Source organism: Lithobates pipiens, unplaced genomic scaffold (assembly GCF_037356315.1).
Source record: "Lithobates pipiens isolate NorthernLeopardFrog02 unplaced genomic scaffold, aLitPip1_a1.2 Scaffold_18, whole genome shotgun sequence".
In the NCBI taxonomy this organism is placed as follows: domain Eukaryota; kingdom Metazoa; phylum Chordata; class Amphibia; order Anura; family Ranidae; genus Lithobates; species Lithobates pipiens.
Genome location: NW_027507758.1, coordinates 382,224,355 through 382,249,747, shown reverse-complemented (window position 1 = coordinate 382,249,747; position 25,393 = coordinate 382,224,355). Strand labels below are relative to the sequence as shown.

General features: G+C 44.5%; 1 protein-coding gene across 1 annotated transcript in view; it reads left to right on the top strand.

Annotated features, from left to right (window-relative positions):
• Nucleotides 1-25,393, top strand: part of CSMD1 (CUB and Sushi multiple domains 1) — a 2,539,710-nt gene that overhangs the window by 1,662,325 nt on the left and 851,992 nt on the right. The window contains exons 11-12 of the mRNA XM_077487775.1: nt 4,644-4,747; nt 5,469-5,581. Coding sequence (XP_077343901.1) covers nt 4,644-4,747; nt 5,469-5,581 — 217 coding nt within the window. The remainder of the gene's footprint in view (nt 1-4,643; nt 4,748-5,468; nt 5,582-25,393) is intronic.

Genomic DNA, 25,393 nt, shown 5'->3' with positions numbered 1-25,393 from the left:
TGGTGTAGTCTGTATCAAAGGTGCAATTTCTCATAAGTTTAGTATATTGTCCTTCAGGAATGATTGTTATCCACTTGAGATCATGACAACTATCAAAATGAAGATGGAAATTACCAGATGCCAGTTTAAAATGGGTTTTAGTTGTAATTTTGTTGTTAAGGAAACATAACCCAAGGACCAAAAAGTCCAGAGTGTCACAGTTAGAGACATATGTGAAATACAAACCCATGTCATTGTTATTACAATGTTGAGCAAAGGCCTCAATCTCCAGATGGGGCCATCCCAGATGACAATGATGTCATCAATAAATCTTCCAAAAATTACCAAGTGTCTGGCAAAGGGGTTGTTCCTACAGATACATGACTCCTCCCACCAACCCATGGTGAGGTTGATGGAACCTTGGTGCTGCACTTCCTTTGCCCAAATGTAAGCCTGGTTATTTTGTGTCTAACAAATGTTGGCACTTTTTACTGATCCAGAACCTTTGATTTAATTTACAACTTGTGGTTACTATTGTGATGCTGTGATTGGCCAACAGCTATCACATGGTACCTCGGCCACTCACAGCACCCTGTACTATGTGATTATTTGTAGTCAAGACAGCTAAAAAGTCATGACAGCTAAAACTATTGTGATCACTGTTATAAGCATTAATAGTGTATGTATATGTGTGTGTGTGTGTGTGTGTGTATATATATATATATATATATATATATATATATATATATATATATATATATATATACCACACACACACACACACACACACACACACACACACACACACACACACATATATATATATATATATATATATATATATATATTATGTGCATTTTTATTTTTTTTATTTTTGCAAACACTCATGTACTCAGGTTTATTACAACACCGATGTCACTTGGGCTGTCTAGGTACAGGAAATATGTCTGCAATCATGCTCATCAGGCTCAGGAGACCTGTGTGCAAGAGCCACAGGAGGAGATAGTTGTATCCAAGGGATGGCCTTCTGTTTATGTGAAGCAATAGGTTACCGTATATACTCGAGTATAGGCCGACCCGAATATAAGCCGAGGCCCCCAATTTACCCCCAAAAAAACTGGCAAACTTATTGACTCGTGTATAAGCCGAGGGTGAGACATGCCTGTCCATCCCTGTGTGTCCGTCCATCCCTGTGTGTCCGTCCATCCCTGTGTGTCCGTCCATCCCTGTGTGTCCGTCCATCCATCCCTGTGTGTGTGTGTGTCCATCCATCCATCCATCCCTGTGTGTGTGTGTCTCCATCCATCCATCCATCCATCCCTGTGTGTGTGTGTCTCCATCCATCCATCCATCCCTGTGTGTGTGTGTATCCATCCATGTGTGTGTGTGTGTGTGTGTGTGTGTGTGTGTGTGTGTGTGTGTCCAGCCTACCTGTGTCCCGAGCCTTTGTCCCGAGCCTCCGTCCCGTGCCTTGCCTCCTTGCCTCCGTGCCTTGCCTCCGTGCCTTGCCGCCGTGCCTTGCCCCCGTGCCTTGCCGCCGTGCCTTGCCGCCGTCCCGTCCCGTCCCGTGCCGTGCCTTGCCTTGCCTTGCCTCCGTCCCGTGCCCTCTTCGTCGGCGCCTCGGCGGCCATTGTAAAATTCAAAAGCTGCGCCGCCGCCTTCGCCTGTGATAGGCGGAACACTGAATTTCCCAGCAGCCTGTGTTCCGCCTATCACGTACATCGTATCATCCTCGTCCGTAGTACGAGGATGATACGATGTCCGTGATAGGCGGAACACAGGTTGCTGGGAAATTCAGTGTTCCGCCTATCACAGGCGAAGGCGGAGCCGGAGGCGCGGCTTTTGAATTATAGAATGGCCGCTGTCTGTCTGCTCGACACGCTGATCGAGCGGGCAGACAGCGATGACTCGAGTATAAGCCGAGGGGGGCACTTTCAGCCTCAAAAAAGAGGCTGAAAATCTCGGCTTATACTCGAGTATATACGGTATTTACTCATATATATATCCAATTTTATGCTAAAGAAAAAATAAATATTAAAATATATATATATATATATATATATATATATATATATATATATATATATATATATATATATATATATATATATATAACATTTACTGTCCACTGTGTCCAAAATGTATGTACTGGATTATGTTTTTTTTTTTTTTGCCTGAAAATTGCCTTGCTCATTTAAAAGCAATACATGTATTTTTTCATAACCTCTGTGCAGTGAATATGTAATTTGTACAGTGTAAAAATGTGTGGATACAAAACCTATTTTTAAAAAAGAATACCTAAATTGTACTTATAGCATTCTTTTTAATTGTGTACTATTGCATTTTTTGGTCTTTGTTTATTTTCATTTTACAAAAACAGTTATACAGCAACAATAAAGGACATATACATTCTCACAGACAGAACATAAATTGGAACAGGTAGTTCCATATCCTGTCTCTGGTACAGAAATTATTGGAATGAATAACCTAAACCCAGAGTTTATTCAACAAAGTGGTAGCCGGGTCTATGATGAGCTAATAACAAAGAAAAAATCTGACTAGCTCAGCCATGGAGCCCAAATTTTTGTATATTTAGCAAGACTTGCTTTGGCCAGATGTATCAACTTAAACTTAGGTAAAGATATATTGATTAGGCTGAAACAAGTGGCTCTGGAAGGAGGGCTGGAGTCTTTTCCCTATAATAAAATAGTTTTATGAGCTTCAAAGCATATAGTGCAAATATTGTCCAGCATATAATATATAGTGCATCACTCCAGCTGCAAGAATAAAGTCATTTTTATAGCCTAAGGCCCCTTTCACACTGGGGCGGTGCGGGCGTCGGCGGTAAAGCGCCGCTATTTTTAGTGGTGCTTTACCGTCGTTTTAGCGGCGGTCTGCGGGCACTAGCGGGGTGGTTTTAACCCCCGCTAGCAGGCCGAAAAAGGGTTAAAACCGCCCGCAAAGCGCTGTCCCATTGATTTCAATGGGTAGGAGCGGTTTAGGAGCGGTGAATACACCGCTCCTTCACCGCTCCAAAGATGCGGCTGGCAGGACTTTTTTCACTGTCCTGCCAGCGCACCGCTCCAGTGTGAAAGCCCTCCGGCTTTCACACTGGAGTGAAAGGGGCCTTTTTTTTTCAGGCGCTACACAGGCGCTATTTTTAGCACTGTAACGCCTGAATACCATCCCAGTGTGAAAGCAGCCTAAGAAAAAATACCTGTGAAGTTAGTGGCTTGAAGTCCCAGACAGGAAGACAATTTGATATGTATGCCAGATCATTACTAACTCAAGGCATAACCAGAAGAGATGGACCATATTGGCAGAGGCCTGATGACATATTGAGCATTAGGAATTGGGTAATAGACCCATTTTATGGAAACAGTCAAGCATATAATATCAACAGTGGATAAACCTAAATGAATTAGTTAATTAGTTAGTTATAGAAATAACACTGTTGAACCTATAGCAGGTGATTTTGTCCCACATATCTCAGGATAAATTATAAACATACAAAGACCATTTCTTTTAGGAGTTTTAAAATGGTTGGGAGACAGTTGTTTACAGTAGATTGTAAATATTAGGAACTACTTTCTGCTGGTGATGTCATGAAGTCGTGCAGTTTGGAAAAAATACTTGCAGGGAATCAATTAATTCTTTATAGCATGTCTCACCAACACGTATTTGAAAATAATAGATATAAAATAAAATAATTAATTTGTTATGTTACAGTATTTAGCTTTTGAGGAGAAATTAGGGAGGGGGTCTTAAATGTAAACATATTTGGGCAGATCAGAGGCTCCACTTTAAATGAGGGTAATCGGGAATGATTTTTACTCATAATAATGCCCAAATAATTAAAATTATCTATGCCAATCATAATTCAGCTATAAATGGGTAGTCAGTAGTAGGGCTGATTACAAATGCAGTGGAATACTTCCTGGCTCAACTTTAGGCCGGAAATAACCAAATACCTACTTAATACTTATAGGAGCAGTAAATTAGATATCTAACCCATCCTTGTATATGAAAGCATTGCCTACTTGGAGTGAGATTCGCTCATCCAGAGTTCCCAACTGTATACTCTTCAATGCAGATGATTGTCAGACATGGCAAGTGAGGGGGTCCATAGCAATTGCAAAAAGAAATGGTAGCAGCAGAAAACCAAAATGTGCTGCCTAATGTCTAGGTGCTCACTGAACATAGATCCTTTATATGCCATGCAATGATGTTTCTCATAGTATGGCACACTGGTAATATTTACCTTCAACGTAGAAGGAACAATAAAGAGCTCATTATTTCTGTGCAGAACCGCCTTTAAGAAAGAATATACTTACCTCATTGTCAAAAACCAGCTGAAGGTAAGAGAAGCATAGGGGTTGATTTACTAAAACTGGAGAGTACAAAACCTGGTTCAGTTCTGCATAGAAACCCGTTAGCTTCCAATTATTTCTGCCAAAGCCTAATTGAATCAGCTTAAGTTAGAAGCGGTTTTCCATTCTCCAGTTTTAGTAAATCAACCCCATAGTGACACTGTAGAAGATGAGATAGCGTACATGATTTGAGCACAATTTGGGTAACATTTCTGTGCAGTCATTTTTAGTGAGATTGAATGGACTATGTATATGAACTTATAATAAGTGTAAGCTTTTACTTTCGACACACAGGTGATCAAGATTTCTTTTGAAGTTTTTGAGCTAGAGAGAGGCTATGACACCCTAACTATAGGAGATGGTGGAAAAGTAGGTGACACGCGATCAGTTTTATATGTGTAAGTATATTATTTGTAAAGCCTCTTCCTCACTATGCATCAATTTAAACCTCTGTATTTCATGTAATTTAAGTAGTAACTTCAACATATAAGGGCTTTGTAGAAAATAAGGTCTTTCAAGTTAGGTCCTTTATTTAGGGAAAGCAAAGATGATAAAGTACTTCAATGTTCTAGAGCAGTTTTTCTCAACGCCAGTCCTCAAGGCGCACCAACAGGTCATGTTTTCAGGATTTCCCTCAGCTGTGATAATTACTAAGGCAATGGAACTGATCAAATCCCCTGTGCAAAATAATGGAAAGCCTGAAAACATGACCAGTTGGGGTGCCTTGATGACTGGAGTTGAGAAACACTGTTCTATACCCGCTGTACTTGCCATTTTTGTTATGTCACTGAATAATATTCCAGTGAACGATGAGACAGAATGTAGTGGTAGAAAATTTTAAATAGGAGATGGACCCAAGGAAGCTAGTACTGGTATTTTGTCTACTATCTTATAGATATGTGTACATTGCTGTGCCTATTACGCTTTTGGATACATTAATTTCTACTAGTTATTGTTTAAAATTGCATTCCATAGCAGAAATCCTTTTACAAACATTTAAAAGGGAAATCTGGAAGTTACAGATAAAATATCAAGCCTTTAGATACATAGCTATGCATGTGTGTTAACATGCGTATAGCTTACTAACCATATACATTCAATTTTTTTGTATTTTGTCAGTCTCACAGGTTCTAGTGTACCAGATCTCATTGTTAGTATGAGTAACCAAATGTGGCTACATTTACAATCAGATGACAGCATTGGATCTCCAGGATTTAAAGCAATTTATCAAGGTTTGTTTTGTATTACCTATATACAATAGTTTACAAAAAATTGTTATTTTATTATTTTAATAGGTATTAATTTATTAATTGGGGCATGATGTAATGGGGATACATTTTACAGTGGTGGAAAATACATATGCAGTATTACATTTTCTAGAAGTGCTACTGTATTTATACCACAGCCTTTGCTTAGTACTAAGGATATAAACTGATTCATGACCAGGATGCAGCCTGTGAAGTTAGTGTAAATCACAAACCTTGATCTAAATACTTGAGCCAGGTCAGTAACTTGGAAGTCAAGCATTTGATCAGCATGACCACTAGGCAACTAATATTTTCAGATGTAAAGGTCAGCAATGACAGCCTACATATTTCTTTCAATACAGAGTTACTTTAAAGTCCTTTTATTTGGATGTATTTTATATACATTTGAAATGTAATTGTGAGTATACATTTTTTTCATATTTTTAAGTGCTCTCATTAATTTTATTTATTGGAAGGGGCACTGATGGTATGTGTTAGTTCTATACTATGAATTATTGAGCTATGCTATTTTGCAATGGTCAGCCTCAAGGACCAAAACCTCGGGCTACTGTGTAAAAATGTTTATATGTGTTGTATAAGTTATATGTTCATTCTTTCAGTTGTGGGATTATAATTTTCACGAAGCCAAAGTTAAACTTGTCGTTTAATTTTGTTTGAAAATTACCATGCTCTATTTCATCAACCTTTCACTTGCATTTTAGCTGCCAAAATGCAGATTGATTGACTTTCCATTTCTGAATGTGGTTGAACACTGAAAATTTTCAAGCTAGAATTATTGATGGTTGCATGGTGATTGTGACAAGTCAACTTTGTTATGCCGCGTACACACGAGCGAAATATCTGACAGAAAAAGTCAGATGGAAGCTTTTCATTATATATTCCTATGTGTATGCCTCATCTGACTTTTTTTCCCGAAAAATCTGACAGACCTAGAAATAGAACATGTTTTAAATAATTCAGACGGAACCAATTCCTATCGGGGAAAAACGTTTGTCTGTATGCTGTTCCGATGGACCAAAAATTATGCATGCTCTGAAGCAAGTACTAGACTGAGGCTATTGGCTACTGGCTATTGAACTTCCTTTTTCTAGTCCCATCATACGCGTTGAATTTCACCGTGTTCTTAACGATCAGACATTGGTGTGATCATGTGTATGCAAGACAGTTTCAGCGGAACTCCGTCGGAAAAACCTTTGGAGTTTATTCCGACGGGAAAACCGGTCATGTGTACGCGGCATTAGGCTATTCCAGTGCAGTTAAACAACAAAGAGATTTATATAATTGATTATGGCAATCTGAATCCAACTTCTCCAGCCATTACTCTGGTATATTTATACAACTATTTGATGCAAATTTGATTAGAATGGCATTGTGTACAAACAATGGAGGTATGAATGAATGAAATTAATTTACACAAAATATACTATGGGGGTCATTTACTATAGCACCGAAAAATGTTCCTGCAGTCCCAGAAAGTAGCACCCAATTAAGCCCAATTAAGACTTCAACTCTCAGAAACTGAGCGCTAATGCAAATGGAAAGCAGCGCTATTGCAGGCAAAAATGCCTGTCAGATCACATATGCGGGAATAGTGGGAGTCAATGGGGTTCGAACCTGCTAAATCCAAAGTTCTCACTGAAGGCTTATATGCAAGTTCTTTGCCATAAAAAGTGTATGGGGACCTGGATCCTGCCCCAGGGGACATGTATCAATTGGAAAAAAATGTTTTTAAAACAGCCTTTTTTTCAGGAGCAGTGATTTTAATAATGCTTCAAGTGAAACAATAAAAATTAAAAATTCCTTTAAATATTATGCCTGGGGGGTGTCTATAGTATACCTGTAAAGTAGCATACCTTTCCCATGTTTATTACTGTACCGCAGCAAAATTACATTTCTAAAAGAAAAAATTTCATTTAAAATTGGTCGTGGCTCTGCACCATTTTTAAACCAGCTTCATGCTGTAGACAGTGGTTATGCTGTGATGCTCATGCTACAGAATCATCTTCTCTCCCAATTATCTGCCCCTGCTGTGCTTATGAGGGGCTGATTTGGATGGATTGAAGCACATGGAAGGAAAAAAACAGGATCTCCCCTCATCCATTCAGAAGTACTTGCAGTATTCTGTGAAAACGCAGGGAGACTTCTGAATGGGCATGACGAGGAAAGGGAGAGTGAACAGGATCCTTACTATTGCAACTGCTGCTTTTTATCCCTGTTGCACTAGTTAAACGCCACTGTGTGTAGCATCTGACAGGTCAAGGAATACTTGGTTAATTTGTACTGAATCCCAAAAACGTATTGAAGTTCCGATTTTAAACATTTGTTACTGGTTAAAGTGGAACATCCATGTCTCCATGCTTGTACTGAATGAGTAAGTTAGTAGAGGTGCTTCAGTCATATTTTTCTAAATTAAGTCAGCAGCTACATCCTGTCCTCACCCGGCCAATTTCTTCACCAGGCTTCAGCCAGCAGCATAATATGTGTGGGCAGTTGACTGCCTGCTTGTGACTTCACGACAGCTGCTTGCTGCAGGACCCCTGCCTAGGCATCTGATTGGCCCCACAGCTTTCTGGGACATGTTGCAGCATTATAAGATGCTCCCCTTGGAATGAAGCCCTCCAGCACTGTAAGTCACTGCTGAGATCGCTGACCTTGTTCCCCCTGTCTGCCGGGTTCATGAGTGTCGGCTATGTGATTGGCCATAATCGGTGATATCACTCCCATGCATGCACGTGGGAGCTGCCATTTGTGGCACAGGCTCTGAAGGTCTGACACTGTAAGCTGGACCTTGAGAGTGCAACTCCACTTTAAAATAGGCTCATGTGATCAGCCAAAGAAATATATATTTTAAATCTTTCTAGATTTTGTTTCAATGTCTCATAATAAAGATATGTGGCAGTTGAGGAGACAGGCTACAAACTCCATGCAACCCACTCTGGAGGGGTGGTTTTCTGTAGAACTGGTGCTGGGGAGGTTGAGGACAGAGGCTATGACAATCCGGTTTTTGACAATTCCTTTATTGTAAAATAGCTCTGAATGGTCTTCTCCCCCGAGCTGTGTCTCCCACTATCTTCTTCTGGTGCTGTCTCTCTTGCCACCATCGTCTGTCTCCATATTCTGTCGCCGTCTCTCCCACCACCGCCTACTTCTCCCGCTGCTGTGTTCTTACTCACCGCAATGTTCTTCCGGAAAAAAGGGGGCGGGCTTTCTGTGTGACATCAATAGATCACCCCCCATAGCTGTGTAAGAGACACCAGATAGCGGGGACAACACAACGGAGGAAGAACTCGGCAGAGAGGAAGAAAGGTAGGTGGTGGTGGGAGAGATGATGACAAGAGAGACAGCATCAGAAGATGGCAGGTGACATGGTTCGGGGAGAATACCACTCAGAGCTATTTTACAATAAAGGAATTGTCAAAAGCCGTCTATTGTTTTCTTTTTCACATTTCACTGCTTTTTTTTTGCAATGGGTAGGGGTACAATGTACCCAATACCCATTCACATGGGGGGCCAGATCTGGGTGCCCCCTTTATGAAAGGGAGCTTCCAGATTCCGATAAGCCACACCCCCACAGACTAGCAGTACTGGGGTTGCTAGTTCAATTCTCCAACATGCTAATCCCCACCAGGGAAGGGTTGTGGGGATGAGACCCTTGTCCCCATCAACATGATCCAAAAGCACCCTCCCCATGTTGAGGGCATGTGGCCTGGTATGGTCCAGGAGGAGGGGGCCACTCTCTCATCCCCCGTATTTTCCCGGGACCAAATTTTTGTACAGGGTTACCCTTAATATCTATACCAGACCTGAAGGGCCTGGTATGGATTTTGGGGGGACCCCACAATTTTTTTATTTTGATGCATGGTTCCCCTTAATATCCATACCAGACCGAAAGGCCCTGGTAATGGACTGGGGGGAACCCCACACCATTTTTGTTAAATATTGGCATGGAGGGTCCCCTCCAAATCCATACTAGACCTGAAGGGCCTGGTATAGACCTGAGGGGGGACACTGCAGTTTTTTTGTGATTTTTAACATTTTACATTTTTTTAACTTTCAGTGGAGAATCCGCTGACAGCTGATGATTCATTGGTTGTGGAGGACATGGCAGCTGGCTTCCTGGGCCCCCAGTTAGTAACCAGCTATATACAGTGTTAAAATAATAACCGCAAAACACATAAAAAATCACATCAAACGTAACAGTTGCATTTCTGGTGCAGTTCCAATGAATCTATTACCCGCAAATTGCGTGAAAAAAAAGTCGCTGACCATTTCCAAAGATGCACTGGCTGCAAAATGCATGGATGAGAACTAGTACCATAGGAAACCATGTTAAATGGACTGTAGAGTGTTTCTGAAAACTGCAAAATGCACAAAAAAAATGCATAGGTGTGAACCTGGGGTCAGAGCCAGTTCACACTGGAGTGAGAGGAGAGGCTCTTTATAGGTGCTATTCAGGCGCTATTTTTAGCTCTATAGTGGCTGTAACGCGCCTCCACTGTGAAAGCAGACTAAGATATAAAAGATGTCCCACTTGCCCAAAACCACCACCCCCCAAACTAATTAAAAAGAAGAAAGAAAAAAAAACAAGAACAAACAAGCTCAATAATGTACTTTTATTTTGCCAGCAGAAACAAAATGATGTACATTCATTTACTAGCAACAAAAATTTCTATAGGATATATGGTGCTGCATTTAGCAAAACCATTAGAAATTGGGTTTTCAGGGCCCTGCTCATAGGAGCTTACAATCTAAAATGTGTCTAAACCTTAGAGTGGACACAGCTGTACTTTCAGTGTATAATGGGCAACACATCACATTTTTATCTGCAAGATTATAGAAACATTCTTAACAGTCATTATTCTTACAAAGCATTCCAACATAGTATTAAAAAAGCCACATGTTCAAAATATAACACCTGCCACACCCCACAAATCCACACATATACATACATTGGTGATCATGTTTTGCTGGAACCTGCATTTCTGTGCACATGCTTAAGCAATGAGATGAAAGCATATAAGGTCAACACATGACCACATAAACCCACTTTTGATTGAAAAAAACGCACAAGAATTTCAGCAAACAAACAGCCCTAGTTGGGCATTTGTCAATCAGCACAATATCATTCCTTCAATCATTCCTTCTCAATCACAGAAAAAGACCTGACCTTCTCAGGCCAAACGACCCCCCCTACTGCAGCCCTTTATATAAGATAGGTTGTATTGTTAGCACACTGACACACACCCACTAGAAGTACATGCCTACCAGTATCTTTCAATCTGTCTCTTCGTGTATGTCTAAAGTGATTGCACCTGATGGTAGGAACACATAATACTATTTGCAACTGTGTTAGCCCTTGTCTATGTGCATCAAATCTCCAACTACAGGCCAAAGATCGAAGTCCATTTGCATGCACATAAACAAAGCAACAGTTTTCAAAGCATATGTACCTGTACAGTGTAAACCTTACAATTTTAAATGTCCAAGTCCCTGGGCATGATTAGTGCTAGCAAACATTAACATCAGACAGTCCCTGGCTGCAATGAGCTTCCAATCTAAAGTCTAAAAACAAACTTTCTGACAATAGAGACTATTTCGACAGGAGACAAATAGGGTGCAAGCATGTCTTAAGGATTGTAGTGAGAAACCCATACAGGGAGAACATATAAAGTTCGACACAAGCATTAGCATGTTGGGGAATTGAACCAGCAACCCCCATGCTGCTAGACAGAATTGCTACCCACTTAGCCAGCAGGCAGCCTCACACATGTTCTTTGCATCTCTGTGGGGTGAACTAGCCCTAAGTATTGGGGCGGCTGCCTTTAAAAGCACATGAACTGTAATGGCATCCCAGTCTTAGTCCGTAGGGTTCAAAATTCATTTGGCCCACCCTTTTCAGCTATAACAGCTTCAACTCTTCTGAGAAGGCTGTCCACAAGGTTTAGGAGTGTGTCTATGGGAATGTTTGACCATTCTTTCAAGTGCATTTGTGAGGTCAGGCACTGATGTTGGATGAGAAGGCCTGGCTTAAGTCTCTGCTCTAATTCATCCCCAAGGTTCTATTCTGTTCTGTTGAGGTCAGGACTCTGTCCAGGCCAGTCAAGTTCCTCCACCCCAAATGCACTCATCCATGTCTTTATGGACCTTGCGCTGTGCACTGGTCCAAATCATTTGAGGAGGGGGGTGTGGGGTTGTTTTTCAGGGGTTGAGCTTGGCCTCTTAGTTAGAGTGAAGGGAACTCTTAAGGCATCAGCATACCAAGACTTTTTGGACAATTTCATGCTCTCAACTTTGTTTGAAGTTTGGGGATAGCCCCTTCCTGTTCCAACATGACTGCACAAAGCAAGGTCCATAATCAATGTTTAACCCTATGGACTAAGACTGGGCTGGCCATTAAAGTTCATGTGTATGTAAAAGCAGGCTTCCCAATACTTTTGACTAGATAGTGTATCTGGCAAGATTTGCAATAGTGGTGGAACCCTCCTACACATAAATACTACATTTAGACCTAGTTTTAGGACCCGGGAGATGAGACAACTTCTCTATATGAAGCAGCATGTTTGAGAATCGAACCAAGATGTTCAGCAGAAGTTCTAACCTCTAAGCCATGGAGCTGACACATGTGAAAAATTCCTACACATAAATACTGCATTTCTTTGGACAGGTGATGGAATTACATTACTCAAGAGTTATTCTTTTTTATTTTTTTGTGATATTTGGTGTTTTTTTGTGGGTGAGTGTAGAATAGTGATATTACCCTCAAATTTTGGGGAATTAAATTTTGATTTCTTATGTTGGTACACATATCACCTTTTTGGGGCTCAAATTATGATTATTTGAAAATAATAAAAAGCACAAAAAATTGTGACTAATTTTAAAGCATCAGCAATGGTATTGTTTGTGCTTTGTAAAGACACCTGTGTCAGTTTGGGTAAAGATTGTTGTGAGATGGAGAGCAACAAGTGAAAGTGACAGAGAAGAATATATTTTATGAAAACATTCCAGATTCTAACATTCTCAAAAACAAAATATTTGAAGTAGAAGCAACAATGTTGCAAAAGAAAATTTATTTCAGAGAATTTCATCTTAACATTAAAAGGATTTATTTGTGAAAGTTACAAAACTTGCATTGGACTATAATATCTCAGATTTTCACTACCAAAAAATGCTCTTTAACCACCTCCCGCCCGCCCTATAGCCGAATGACAGCCTTAGAGCAGACGGGTTCCTTCGCCTGGCCGTCCCTGGACGGCCTTGTGTTTACTTCCGCAATGCGCGCCGGGGGCGCGCATCGCGGAAGTTTTGTATTCGCCGTGTCTCCCGGAGACAGGTAAATACAGATCGCCGTGAACGGCCAATCAAAGCGGCCGTTCACAGCGCGATCGCAGCTGCCAATGGGAGATGATCTCATATGTAAACATATGAGATCATCTCCCATTGCCGTGTCTCTCCCTCCTCACACAGAGACAGCGTGTGAGGAGGGAGAGCAATCTGTAAGTCAGCCCCAGTGCCATCTGTCAGCCCCAGTGCCATCTGTCAGCCCCAGTGCCAGTGCCATCTGTCAGCCCAGTGCCATCTGTCAGCCCAGTGCCATCTGCCAGTAGTGCCAGTGCTGCCAGTGCCACCTGCCAGCGCCAGTGCCAGCGCCAGTGCCACCTGCCAACGCCAGTGCCACCTGCCAGCGCCAGTGCCTGCCGTCAGCCCCAGTGCCGTCAGCCCCAGTGCCATCAGCCCCAGTGCCATCAGCCCCAGTGCCGCCAGCCCCAGTGCCGCCAGCGCCAGTGCCACCTGCCAGCGCCAGTGCCATCCGTCAGCCCCAGTGCCATCCGTCAGCCCCAGTGCCATCCGTCAGCCCCAGTGCCGCCAGTGCCGTCAGCCCCAGTGCCGCCAGTGCCGCCAGTGCCAGTGCCGCCAGTGCCACCTGTCAGCGCCAGTGCCACCTGCCAGCACCAGTGCCACCTGCCAGCGCCAGTGCCACCTGCCAGCGCCAGTGCCATCCGTCAGCCCCAGTGCCGTCAGCCCCAGTGCCGTCAGCCCCAGTGCCGTCAGTGCCGCCAGTGCCACCTGCCAGCACCAGTGCCACCTGCCAGCGCCAGTGCCATCCGTCAGCCCAAGTGCCGTCAGCCCCAGTGCCGCCAGTGCCGCCAGTGCCGCCAGTGCCACCTGCCAGTGCCACCTGCCACCACCAGTGCCGCCAGTGCCAGTGCCGCCAGTGCCACCTGCCACCTGCCAGTGCCACCTGCCAGCACCAGTGCCACCTGCCAGCGCCAGTGCCATCCGTCAGCCCCAGTGCCGTCAGCCCCAGTGCCGTCAGCCCCAGTGCCGCCAGCCCCAGTGCCGCCAGTGCCACGTGCCAGTGCCACGTGCCAGTGCCACCTGCCAGTGCCAGTGCCACCTGCCAGTGCCACCTTCCAGTGCCACCTGCCAGCGCCAGTGCCACCTGCCAGCGCCAGTGCCATCCGTCAGCCCCAGTGCCGTCAGCGCCAGTGCCGCCAGTGCCAGTGCCACCTGACAGTGCCACCTGCCAGCGCCAGTGCCACCTGCCAGCGCCAGTGCCATCTGCCAGCCGCAGTGCCATCTGCCAGCCCCATTTGCCAGAGCAATTAGCCAGAGCAAATAGCGAGCACCATCTGCCAGTGCCATCTGCCAGTGCCAGCCCCAGTGCCATCTGTCAGCGACATCTGCCAGTGACATCTGCCAGCCCCATCTGCCAGCCCCATCTGCCAGCCCCATCTGTCAGCCCCATCTGCCTCCAGTGCCATCTGCCTCCAGTGCCATCTGTCAGTGCCACGTGTCGTCAGTGCCACGTGTTGTCAGTGCCACGTGTTGTCAGTGCCACGTGGGGTCACTTTGTGGGCATTTCCATTATCCTGGTGCTCCAGGGCCTTCAAAACTGTAATAGGTGGTTGAGCCAAAGAAATATATATTTTAAATATTTCTAGATTTTGTTTCAATGTCTCATAATAAAGATATGTGGCAGTTGAGGAGACAGGCTACAAACTCCATGCAACCCACTCTGGAGGGGTGGTTTTCTGTAGAACTGGTGCTGGGGAGGTTGAGGACAGAGGCTATGACAATCCGGTTTTTGACAATTCCTTTATTGTAAAATAGCTCTGAATGGTCTTCTCCCCCGAGCTGTGTCTCCCACTATCTTCTTCTGGTGCTGTCTCTCTTGCCACCATCGTCTGTCTCCATATTCTGTCGCCGTCTCTCCCACCACCGCCTACTTCTCCCGCTGCTGTGTTCTTACTCACCGCAATGTTCTTCCGGAAAAAAGGGGGCGGGCTTTCTGTGTGACATCAATAGATCACCCCCCATAGCTGTGTAAGAGACACCAGATAGCGGGGACAACACAACGGAGGAAGAACTCGGCAGAGAGGAAGAAAGGTAGGTGGTGGTGGGAGAGATGATGACAAGAGAGACAGCATCAGAAGATGGCAGGTGACATGGTTCGGGGAGAATACCACTCAGAGCTATTTTACAATAAAGGAATTGTCAAAAGCCGTCTATTGTTTTCTTTTTCACATTTCACTGCTTTTTTTTTGCAATGGGTAGGGGTACAATGTACCCAATACCCATTCACATGGGGGGCCAGATCTGGGTGCCCCCTTTATGAAAGGGAGCTTCCAGATTCCGATAAGCCACACCCCCACAGACTAGCAGTACTGGGGTTGCTAGTTCAATTCTCCAACATGCTAATCCCCACCAGGGAAGGGTTGTGGGGATGAGACCCTTGTCCCCATCAACATGATCCAAAAGCACCCTCCCCATGTTGAGGGCATGTGGCCTGGTATGGTCCAGGAGGAGGGGGCCACTCTCTCATCCCCCGTATTTTCCCGGGACCAAATTTTTGTACAGGGTTACCCTTAATATCTATACCAGACCTGAAGGGCCTGGTATGGATTTTGGGGGGACCCCACAATTTTTTTATTTTGATGCATGGTTCCCCTTAATATCCATACCAGACCGAAAGGCCCTGGTAATGGACTGGGGGGAACCCCACACCATTTTTGTTAAATATTGGCATGGAGGGTCCCCTCCAAATCCATACTAGACCTGAAGGGCCTGGTATAGACCTGAGGGGGGACACTGCAGTTTTTTTGTGATTTTTAACATTTTACATTTTTTTAACTTTCAGTGGAGAATCCGCTGACAGCTGATGATTCATTGGTTGTGGAGGACATGGCAGCTGGCTTCCTGGGCCCCCAGTTAGTAACCAGCTATATACAGTGTTAAAATAATAACCGCAAAACACATAAAAAATCACATCAAACGTAACAGTTGCATTTCTGGTGCAGTTCCAATGAATCTATTACCCGCAAATTGCGTGAAAAAAAAGTCGCTGACCATTTCCAAAGATGCACTGGCTGCAAAATGCATGGATGAGAACTAGTACCATAGGAAACCATGTTAAATGGACTGTAGAGTGTTTCTGAAAACTGCAAAATGCACAAAAAAAATGCATAGGTGTGAACCTGGGGTCAGAGCCAGTTCACACTGGAGTGAGAGGAGAGGCTCTTTATAGGTGCTATTCAGGCGCTATTTTTAGCTCTATAGTGGCTGTAACGCGCCTCCACTGTGAAAGCAGACTAAGATATAAAAGATGTCCCACTTGCCCAAAACCACCACCCCCCAAACTAATTAAAAAGAAGAAAGAAAAAAAAACAAGAACAAACAAGCTCAATAATGTACTTTTATTTTGCCAGCAGAAACAAAATGATGTACATTCATTTACTAGCAACAAAAATTTCTATAGGATATATGGTGCTGCATTTAGCAAAACCATTAGAAATTGGGTTTTCAGGGCCCTGCTCATAGGAGCTTACAATCTAAAATGTGTCTAAACCTTAGAGTGGACACAGCTGTACTTTCAGTGTATAATGGGCAACACATCACATTTTTATCTGCAAGATTATAGAAACATTCTTAACAGTCATTATTCTTACAAAGCATTCCAACATAGTATTAAAAAAGCCACATGTTCAAAATATAACACCTGCCACACCCCACAAATCCACACATATACATACATTGGTGATCATGTTTTGCTGGAACCTGCATTTCTGTGCACATGCTTAAGCAATGAGATGAAAGCATATAAGGTCAACACATGACCACATAAACCCACTTTTGATTGAAAAAAACGCACAAGAATTTCAGCAAACAAACAGCCCTAGTTGGGCATTTGTCAATCAGCACAATATCATTCCTTCAATCATTCCTTCTCAATCACAGAAAAAGACCTGACCTTCTCAGGCCAAACGACCCCCCCTACTGCAGCCCTTTATATAAGATAGGTTGTATTGTTAGCACACTGACACACACCCACTAGAAGTACATGCCTACCAGTATCTTTCAATCTGTCTCTTCGTGTATGTCTAAAGTGATTGCACCTGATGGTAGGAACACATAATACTATTTGCAACTGTGTTAGCCCTTGTCTATGTGCATCAAATCTCCAACTACAGGCCAAAGATCGAAGTCCATTTGCATGCACATAAACAAAGCAACAGTTTTCAAAGCATATGTACCTGTACAGTGTAAACCTTACAATTTTAAATGTCCAAGTCCCTGGGCATGATTAGTGCTAGCAAACATTAACATCAGACAGTCCCTGGCTGCAATGAGCTTCCAATCTAAAGTCTAAAAACAAACTTTCTGACAATAGAGACTATTTCGACAGGAGACAAATAGGGTGCAAGCATGTCTTAAGGATTGTAGTGAGAAACCCATACAGGGAGAACATATAAAGTTCGACACAAGCATTAGCATGTTGGGGAATTGAACCAGCAACCCCCATGCTGCTAGACAGAATTGCTACCCACTTAGCCAGCAGGCAGCCTCACACATGTTCTTTGCATCTCTGTGGGGTGAACTAGCCCTAAGTATTGGGGCGGCTGCCTTTAAAAGCACATGAACTGTAATGGCATCCCAGTCTTAGTCCGTAGGGTTCAAAATTCATTTGGCCCACCCTTTTCAGCTATAACAGCTTCAACTCTTCTGAGAAGGCTGTCCACAAGGTTTAGGAGTGTGTCTATGGGAATGTTTGACCATTCTTTCAAGTGCATTTGTGAGGTCAGGCACTGATGTTGGATGAGAAGGCCTGGCTTAAGTCTCTGCTCTAATTCATCCCCAAGGTTCTATTCTGTTCTGTTGAGGTCAGGACTCTGTCCAGGCCAGTCAAGTTCCTCCACCCCAAATGCACTCATCCATGTCTTTATGGACCTTGCGCTGTGCACTGGTCCAAATCATTTGAGGAGGGGGGTGTGGGGTTGTTTTTCAGGGGTTGAGCTTGGCCTCTTAGTTAGAGTGAAGGGAACTCTTAAGGCATCAGCATACCAAGACTTTTTGGACAATTTCATGCTCTCAACTTTGTTTGAAGTTTGGGGATAGCCCCTTCCTGTTCCAACATGACTGCACAAAGCAAGGTCCATAATCAATGTTTAACCCTATGGACTAAGACTGGGCTGGCCATTAAAGTTCATGTGTATGTAAAAGCAGGCTTCCCAATACTTTTGACTAGATAGTGTATCTGGCAAGATTTGCAATAGTGGTGGAACCCTCCTACACATAAATACTACATTTAGACCTAGTTTTAGGACCCGGGAGATGAGACAACTTCTCTATATGAAGCAGCATGTTTGAGAATCGAACCAAGATGTTCAGCAGAAGTTCTAACCTCTAAGCCATGGAGCTGACACATGTGAAAAATTCCTACACATAAATACTGCATTTCTTTGGACAGGTGATGGAATTACATTACTCAAGAGTTATTCTTTTTTATTTTTTTGTGATATTTGGTGTTTTTTTGTGGGTGAGTGTAGAATAGTGATATTACCCTCAAATTTTGGGGAATTAAATTTTGATTTCTTATGTTGGTACACATATCACCTTTTTGGGGCTCAAATTATGATTATTTGAAAATAATAAAAAGCACAAAAAATTGTGACTAATTTTAAAGCATCAGCAATGGTATTGTTTGTGCTTTGTAAAGACACCTGTGTCAGTTTGGGTAAAGATTGTTGTGAGATGGAGAGCAACAAGTGAAAGTGACAGAGAAGAATATATTTTATGAAAACATTCCAGATTCTAACATTCTCAAAAACAAAATATTTGAAGTAGAAGCAACAATGTTGCAAAAGAAAATTTATTTCAGAGAATTTCATCTTAACATTAAAAGGATTTATTTGTGAAAGTTACAAAACTTGCATTGGACTATAATATCTCAGATTTTCACTACCAAAAAATGCTCTTTAACCACCTCCCGCCCGCCCTATAGCCGAATGACAGCCTTAGAGCAGGCGGGTTCCTTCGCCTGGCCGTCCCTGGACGGCCTTGTGTTTACTTCCGCAATGCGCGCCGCCGGGGGCGCGCATCGCGGAAGTTTTGTATTCGCCGTGTCTCCCGGAGACAGGTAAATACAGATCGCCGTGAACGGCCAATCAAAGCGGCCGTTCACAGCGCGATCGCAGCTGCCAATGGGAGATGATCTCATATGTAAACATATGAGATCATCTCCCATTGCCGTGTCTCTCCCTCCTCACACAGAGACAGCGTGTGAGGAGGGAGAGCAATCTGTAAGTCAGCCCCAGTGCCATCTGTCAGCCCCAGTGCCATCTGTCAGCCCCAGTGCCAGTGCCATCTGTCAGCCCAGTGCCATCTGTCAGCCCAGTGCCATCTGCCAGTAGTGCCAGTGCTGCCAGTGCCACCTGCCAGCGCCAGTGCCAGCGCCAGTGCCACCTGCCAACGCCAGTGCCACCTGCCAGCGCCAGTGCCTGCCGTCAGCCCCAGTGCCGTCAGCCCCAGTGCCATCAGCCCCAGTGCCATCAGCCCCAGTGCCGCCAGCCCCAGTGCCGCCAGCGCCAGTGCCACCTGCCAGCGCCAGTGCCATCCGTCAGCCCCAGTGCCATCCGTCAGCCCCAGTGCCATCCGTCAGCCCCAGTGCCGCCAGTGCCGTCAGCCCCAGTGCCGCCAGTGCCGCCAGTGCCAGTGCCGCCAGTGCCACCTGCCAGCGCCAGTGCCACCTGCCAGCACCAGTGCCACCTGCCAGCGCCAGTGCCACCTGCCAGCGCCAGTGCCATCCGTCAGCCCCAGTGCCGTCAGCCCCAGTGCCGTCAGCCCCAGTGCCGTCAGTGCCGCCAGTGCCACCTGCCAGCACCAGTGCCACCTGCCAGCGCCAGTGCCATCCGTCAGCCCAAGTGCCGTCAGCCCCAGTGCCGCCAGTGCCGCCAGTGCCGCCAGTGCCACCTGCCAGTGCCACCTGCCACCACCAGTGCCGCCAGTGCCAGTGCCGCCAGTGCCACCTGCCACCTGCCAGTGCCACCTGCCAGCACCAGTGCCACCTGCCAGCGCCAGTGCCATCCGTCAGCCCCAGTGCCGTCAGCCCCAGTGCCGTCAGCCCCAGTGCCGCCAGCCCCAGTGCCGCCAGTGCCACGTGCCAGTGCCACGTGCCAGTGCCACCTGCCAGTGCCAGTGCCACCTGCCAGTGCCACCTTCCAGTGCCACCTGCCAGCGCCAGTGCCACCTGCCAGCGCCAGTGCCACCTGCCAGCGCCAGTGCCATCCGTCAGCCCCAGTGCCGTCAGCGCCAGTGCCGCCAGTGCCAGTGCCACCTGACAGTGCCACCTGCCAGCGCCAGTGCCACCTGCCAGCGCCAGTGCCATCTGCCAGCCGCAGTGCCATCTGCCAGCCCCATTTGCCAGAGCAATTAGCCAGAGCAAATAGCGAGCACCATCTGCCAGTGCCATCTGCCAGTGCCAGCCCCAGTGCCATCTGTCAGCGACATCTGCCAGTGACATCTGCCAGCCCCATCTGCCAGCCCCATCTGCCAGCCCCATCTGTCAGCCCCATCTGCCTCCAGTGCCATCTGCCTCCAGTGCCATCTGTCAGTGCCACGTGTCGTCAGTGCCACGTGTTGTCAGTGCCACGTGGGGTCACTTTGTGGGCATTTCCATTATCCTGGTGCTCCAGGGCCTTCAAAACTGTAATAGGTGGTTGAGAAATAAGATGTGTAATTTATGCTCCTAGAACGCCTGATGGTGCTATTTCAATATTGGGCCTCTGTATGTGGCCAGGCTGTGTAAAAGTCTCACACATTTGGTATCGTTATACTGAGGAGGAGTAGTAGAACGTATTTTGGGGTGTCATTTTTGCTATGTACATGCTATGTGTTGGAAATATCTTATAAATGGACAACTTTGCGTAAAAAAAATGCGTTTTCATTTTTTTTCCACATTTTCCCAAAACTTCTGGAAAAAAAATGAACCATTCAAACGACTCGTTATGCCTCATAGATTATACGTTGGGGTGTTAGCTTTCCAAAATGGGGTCACTTTGTGGGCATTTCCATTGTTCTGGTGCTCCAGGGCCTTCAAAAATGTAATAGGTGGTTGAGAAATGAAATGTGTCATTTATGCTCCTAGAACGCCTGATGGTGCTATTTCAATATTGGTCCTCTGTATGTGGCCAGGCTGTGTAAAAGTCTCACACATTTGGTATCGTAATACTGAGAAGGAGTAGCAGAGCGTATTTTGGGGTGTCATTTGTGGTATACACATGCCATGTGAGAGAAATAACCTATTACATTGAAAATTTTGTGAGAAAAAAAAAAGAAAAAATCTTCATTTTGCGGTTTAACCCCTGCCCGGCGGCTGGTCGAGCAGGGGTTAAAGTTCCTGCCCTTTATAATTTCCCTATCCTTTAATAGTAGGGGGTGGGGGGACTGGTTGAACAGAGTATAATGTCACTAGTCGATTTTGTGCTCCCTTCTCCTCTCATTTGCCACTCTCTCATCCCCCGTATTTTCCCGGGACCAAATTTTTGTACAGGGTTACCCTTAATATCTATACCAGACCTGAAGGGCCTGGTATGGATTTTGGGGGGACCCCACAATTTTTTTATTTTGATGCATGGTTCCCCTTAATATCCATACCAGACCGAAAGGCCCTGGTAATGGACTGGGGGGAACCCCACACCATTTTTGTTAAATATTGGCATGGAGGGTCCCCTCCAAATCCATACTAGACCTGAAGGGCCTGGTATAGACCTGAGGGGGGACACTGCAGTTTTTTTGTGATTTTTAACATTTTACATTTTTTTAACTTTCAGTGGAGAATCCGCTGACAGCTGATGATTCATTGGTTGTGGAGGACATGGCAGCTGGCTTCCTGGGCCCCCAGTTAGTAACCAGCTATATACAGTGTTAAAATAATAACCGCAAAACACATAAAAAATCACATCAAACGTAACAGTTGCATTTCTGGTGCAGTTCCAATGAATCTATTACCCGCAAATTGCGTGAAAAAAAAGTCGCTGACCATTTCCAAAGATGCACTGGCTGCAAAATGCATGGATGAGAACTAGTACCATAGGAAACCATGTTAAATGGACTGTAGAGTGTTTCTGAAAACTGCAAAATGCACAAAAAAAATGCATAGGTGTGAACCTGGGGTCAGAGCCAGTTCACACTGGAGTGAGAGGAGAGGCTCTTTATAGGTGCTATTCAGGCGCTATTTTTAGCTCTATAGTGGCTGTAACGCGCCTCCACTGTGAAAGCAGACTAAGATATAAAAGATGTCCCACTTGCCCAAAACCACCACCCCCCAAACTAATTAAAAAGAAGAAAGAAAAAAAAACAAGAACAAACAAGCTCAATAATGTACTTTTATTTTGCCAGCAGAAACAAAATGATGTACATTCATTTACTAGCAACAAAAATTTCTATAGGATATATGGTGCTGCATTTAGCAAAACCATTAGAAATTGGGTTTTCAGGGCCCTGCTCATAGGAGCTTACAATCTAAAATGTGTCTAAACCTTAGAGTGGACACAGCTGTACTTTCAGTGTATAATGGGCAACACATCACATTTTTATCTGCAAGATTATAGAAACATTCTTAACAGTCATTATTCTTACAAAGCATTCCAACATAGTATTAAAAAAGCCACATGTTCAAAATATAACACCTGCCACACCCCACAAATCCACACATATACATACATTGGTGATCATGTTTTGCTGGAACCTGCATTTCTGTGCACATGCTTAAGCAATGAGATGAAAGCATATAAGGTCAACACATGACCACATAAACCCACTTTTGATTGAAAAAAACGCACAAGAATTTCAGCAAACAAACAGCCCTAGTTGGGCATTTGTCAATCAGCACAATATCATTCCTTCAATCATTCCTTCTCAATCACAGAAAAAGACCTGACCTTCTCAGGCCAAACGACCCCCCCTACTGCAGCCCTTTATATAAGATAGGTTGTATTGTTAGCACACTGACACACACCCACTAGAAGTACATGCCTACCAGTATCTTTCAATCTGTCTCTTCGTGTATGTCTAAAGTGATTGCACCTGATGGTAGGAACACATAATACTATTTGCAACTGTGTTAGCCCTTGTCTATGTGCATCAAATCTCCAACTACAGGCCAAAGATCGAAGTCCATTTGCATGCACATAAACAAAGCAACAGTTTTCAAAGCATATGTACCTGTACAGTGTAAACCTTACAATTTTAAATGTCCAAGTCCCTGGGCATGATTAGTGCTAGCAAACATTAACATCAGACAGTCCCTGGCTGCAATGAGCTTCCAATCTAAAGTCTAAAAACAAACTTTCTGACAATAGAGACTATTTCGACAGGAGACAAATAGGGTGCAAGCATGTCTTAAGGATTGTAGTGAGAAACCCATACAGGGAGAACATATAAAGTTCGACACAAGCATTAGCATGTTGGGGAATTGAACCAGCAACCCCCATGCTGCTAGACAGAATTGCTACCCACTTAGCCAGCAGGCAGCCTCACACATGTTCTTTGCATCTCTGTGGGGTGAACTAGCCCTAAGTATTGGGGCGGCTGCCTTTAAAAGCACATGAACTGTAATGGCATCCCAGTCTTAGTCCGTAGGGTTCAAAATTCATTTGGCCCACCCTTTTCAGCTATAACAGCTTCAACTCTTCTGAGAAGGCTGTCCACAAGGTTTAGGAGTGTGTCTATGGGAATGTTTGACCATTCTTTCAAGTGCATTTGTGAGGTCAGGCACTGATGTTGGATGAGAAGGCCTGGCTTAAGTCTCTGCTCTAATTCATCCCCAAGGTTCTATTCTGTTCTGTTGAGGTCAGGACTCTGTCCAGGCCAGTCAAGTTCCTCCACCCCAAATGCACTCATCCATGTCTTTATGGACCTTGCGCTGTGCACTGGTCCAAATCATTTGAGGAGGGGGGTGTGGGGTTGTTTTTCAGGGGTTGAGCTTGGCCTCTTAGTTAGAGTGAAGGGAACTCTTAAGGCATCAGCATACCAAGACTTTTTGGACAATTTCATGCTCTCAACTTTGTTTGAAGTTTGGGGATAGCCCCTTCCTGTTCCAACATGACTGCACAAAGCAAGGTCCATAATCAATGTTTAACCCTATGGACTAAGACTGGGCTGGCCATTAAAGTTCATGTGTATGTAAAAGCAGGCTTCCCAATACTTTTGACTAGATAGTGTATCTGGCAAGATTTGCAATAGTGGTGGAACCCTCCTACACATAAATACTACATTTAGACCTAGTTTTAGGACCCGGGAGATGAGACAACTTCTCTATATGAAGCAGCATGTTTGAGAATCGAACCAAGATGTTCAGCAGAAGTTCTAACCTCTAAGCCATGGAGCTGACACATGTGAAAAATTCCTACACATAAATACTGCATTTCTTTGGACAGGTGATGGAATTACATTACTCAAGAGTTATTCTTTTTTATTTTTTTGTGATATTTGGTGTTTTTTTGTGGGTGAGTGTAGAATAGTGATATTACCCTCAAATTTTGGGGAATTAAATTTTGATTTCTTATGTTGGTACACATATCACCTTTTTGGGGCTCAAATTATGATTATTTGAAAATAATAAAAAGCACAAAAAATTGTGACTAATTTTAAAGCATCAGCAATGGTATTGTTTGTGCTTTGTAAAGACACCTGTGTCAGTTTGGGTAAAGATTGTTGTGAGATGGAGAGCAACAAGTGAAAGTGACAGAGAAGAATATATTTTATGAAAACATTCCAGATTCTAACATTCTCAAAAACAAAATATTTGAAGTAGAAGCAACAATGTTGCAAAAGAAAATTTATTTCAGAGAATTTCATCTTAACATTAAAAGGATTTATTTGTGAAAGTTACAAAACTTGCATTGGACTATAATATCTCAGATTTTCACTACCAAAAAATGCTCTTTAACCACCTCCCGCCCGCCCTATAGCCGAATGACAGCCTTAGAGCAGGCGGGTTCCTTCGCCTGGCCGTCCCTGGACGGCCTTGTGTTTACTTCCGCAATGCGCGCCGCCGGGGGCGCGCATCGCGGAAGTTTTGTATTCGCCGTGTCTCCCGGAGACAGGTAAATACAGATCGCCGTGAACGGCCAATCAAAGCGGCCGTTCACAGCGCGATCGCAGCTGCCAATGGGAGATGATCTCATATGTAAACATATGAGATCATCTCCCATTGCCGTGTCTCTCCCTCCTCACACAGAGACAGCGTGTGAGGAGGGAGAGCAATCTGTAAGTCAGCCCCAGTGCCATCTGTCAGCCCCAGTGCCATCTGTCAGCCCCAGTGCCAGTGCCATCTGTCAGCCCAGTGCCATCTGTCAGCCCAGTGCCATCTGCCAGTAGTGCCAGTGCTGCCAGTGCCACCTGCCAGCGCCAGTGCCAGCGCCAGTGCCACCTGCCAACGCCAGTGCCACCTGCCAGCGCCAGTGCCTGCCGTCAGCCCCAGTGCCGTCAGCCCCAGTG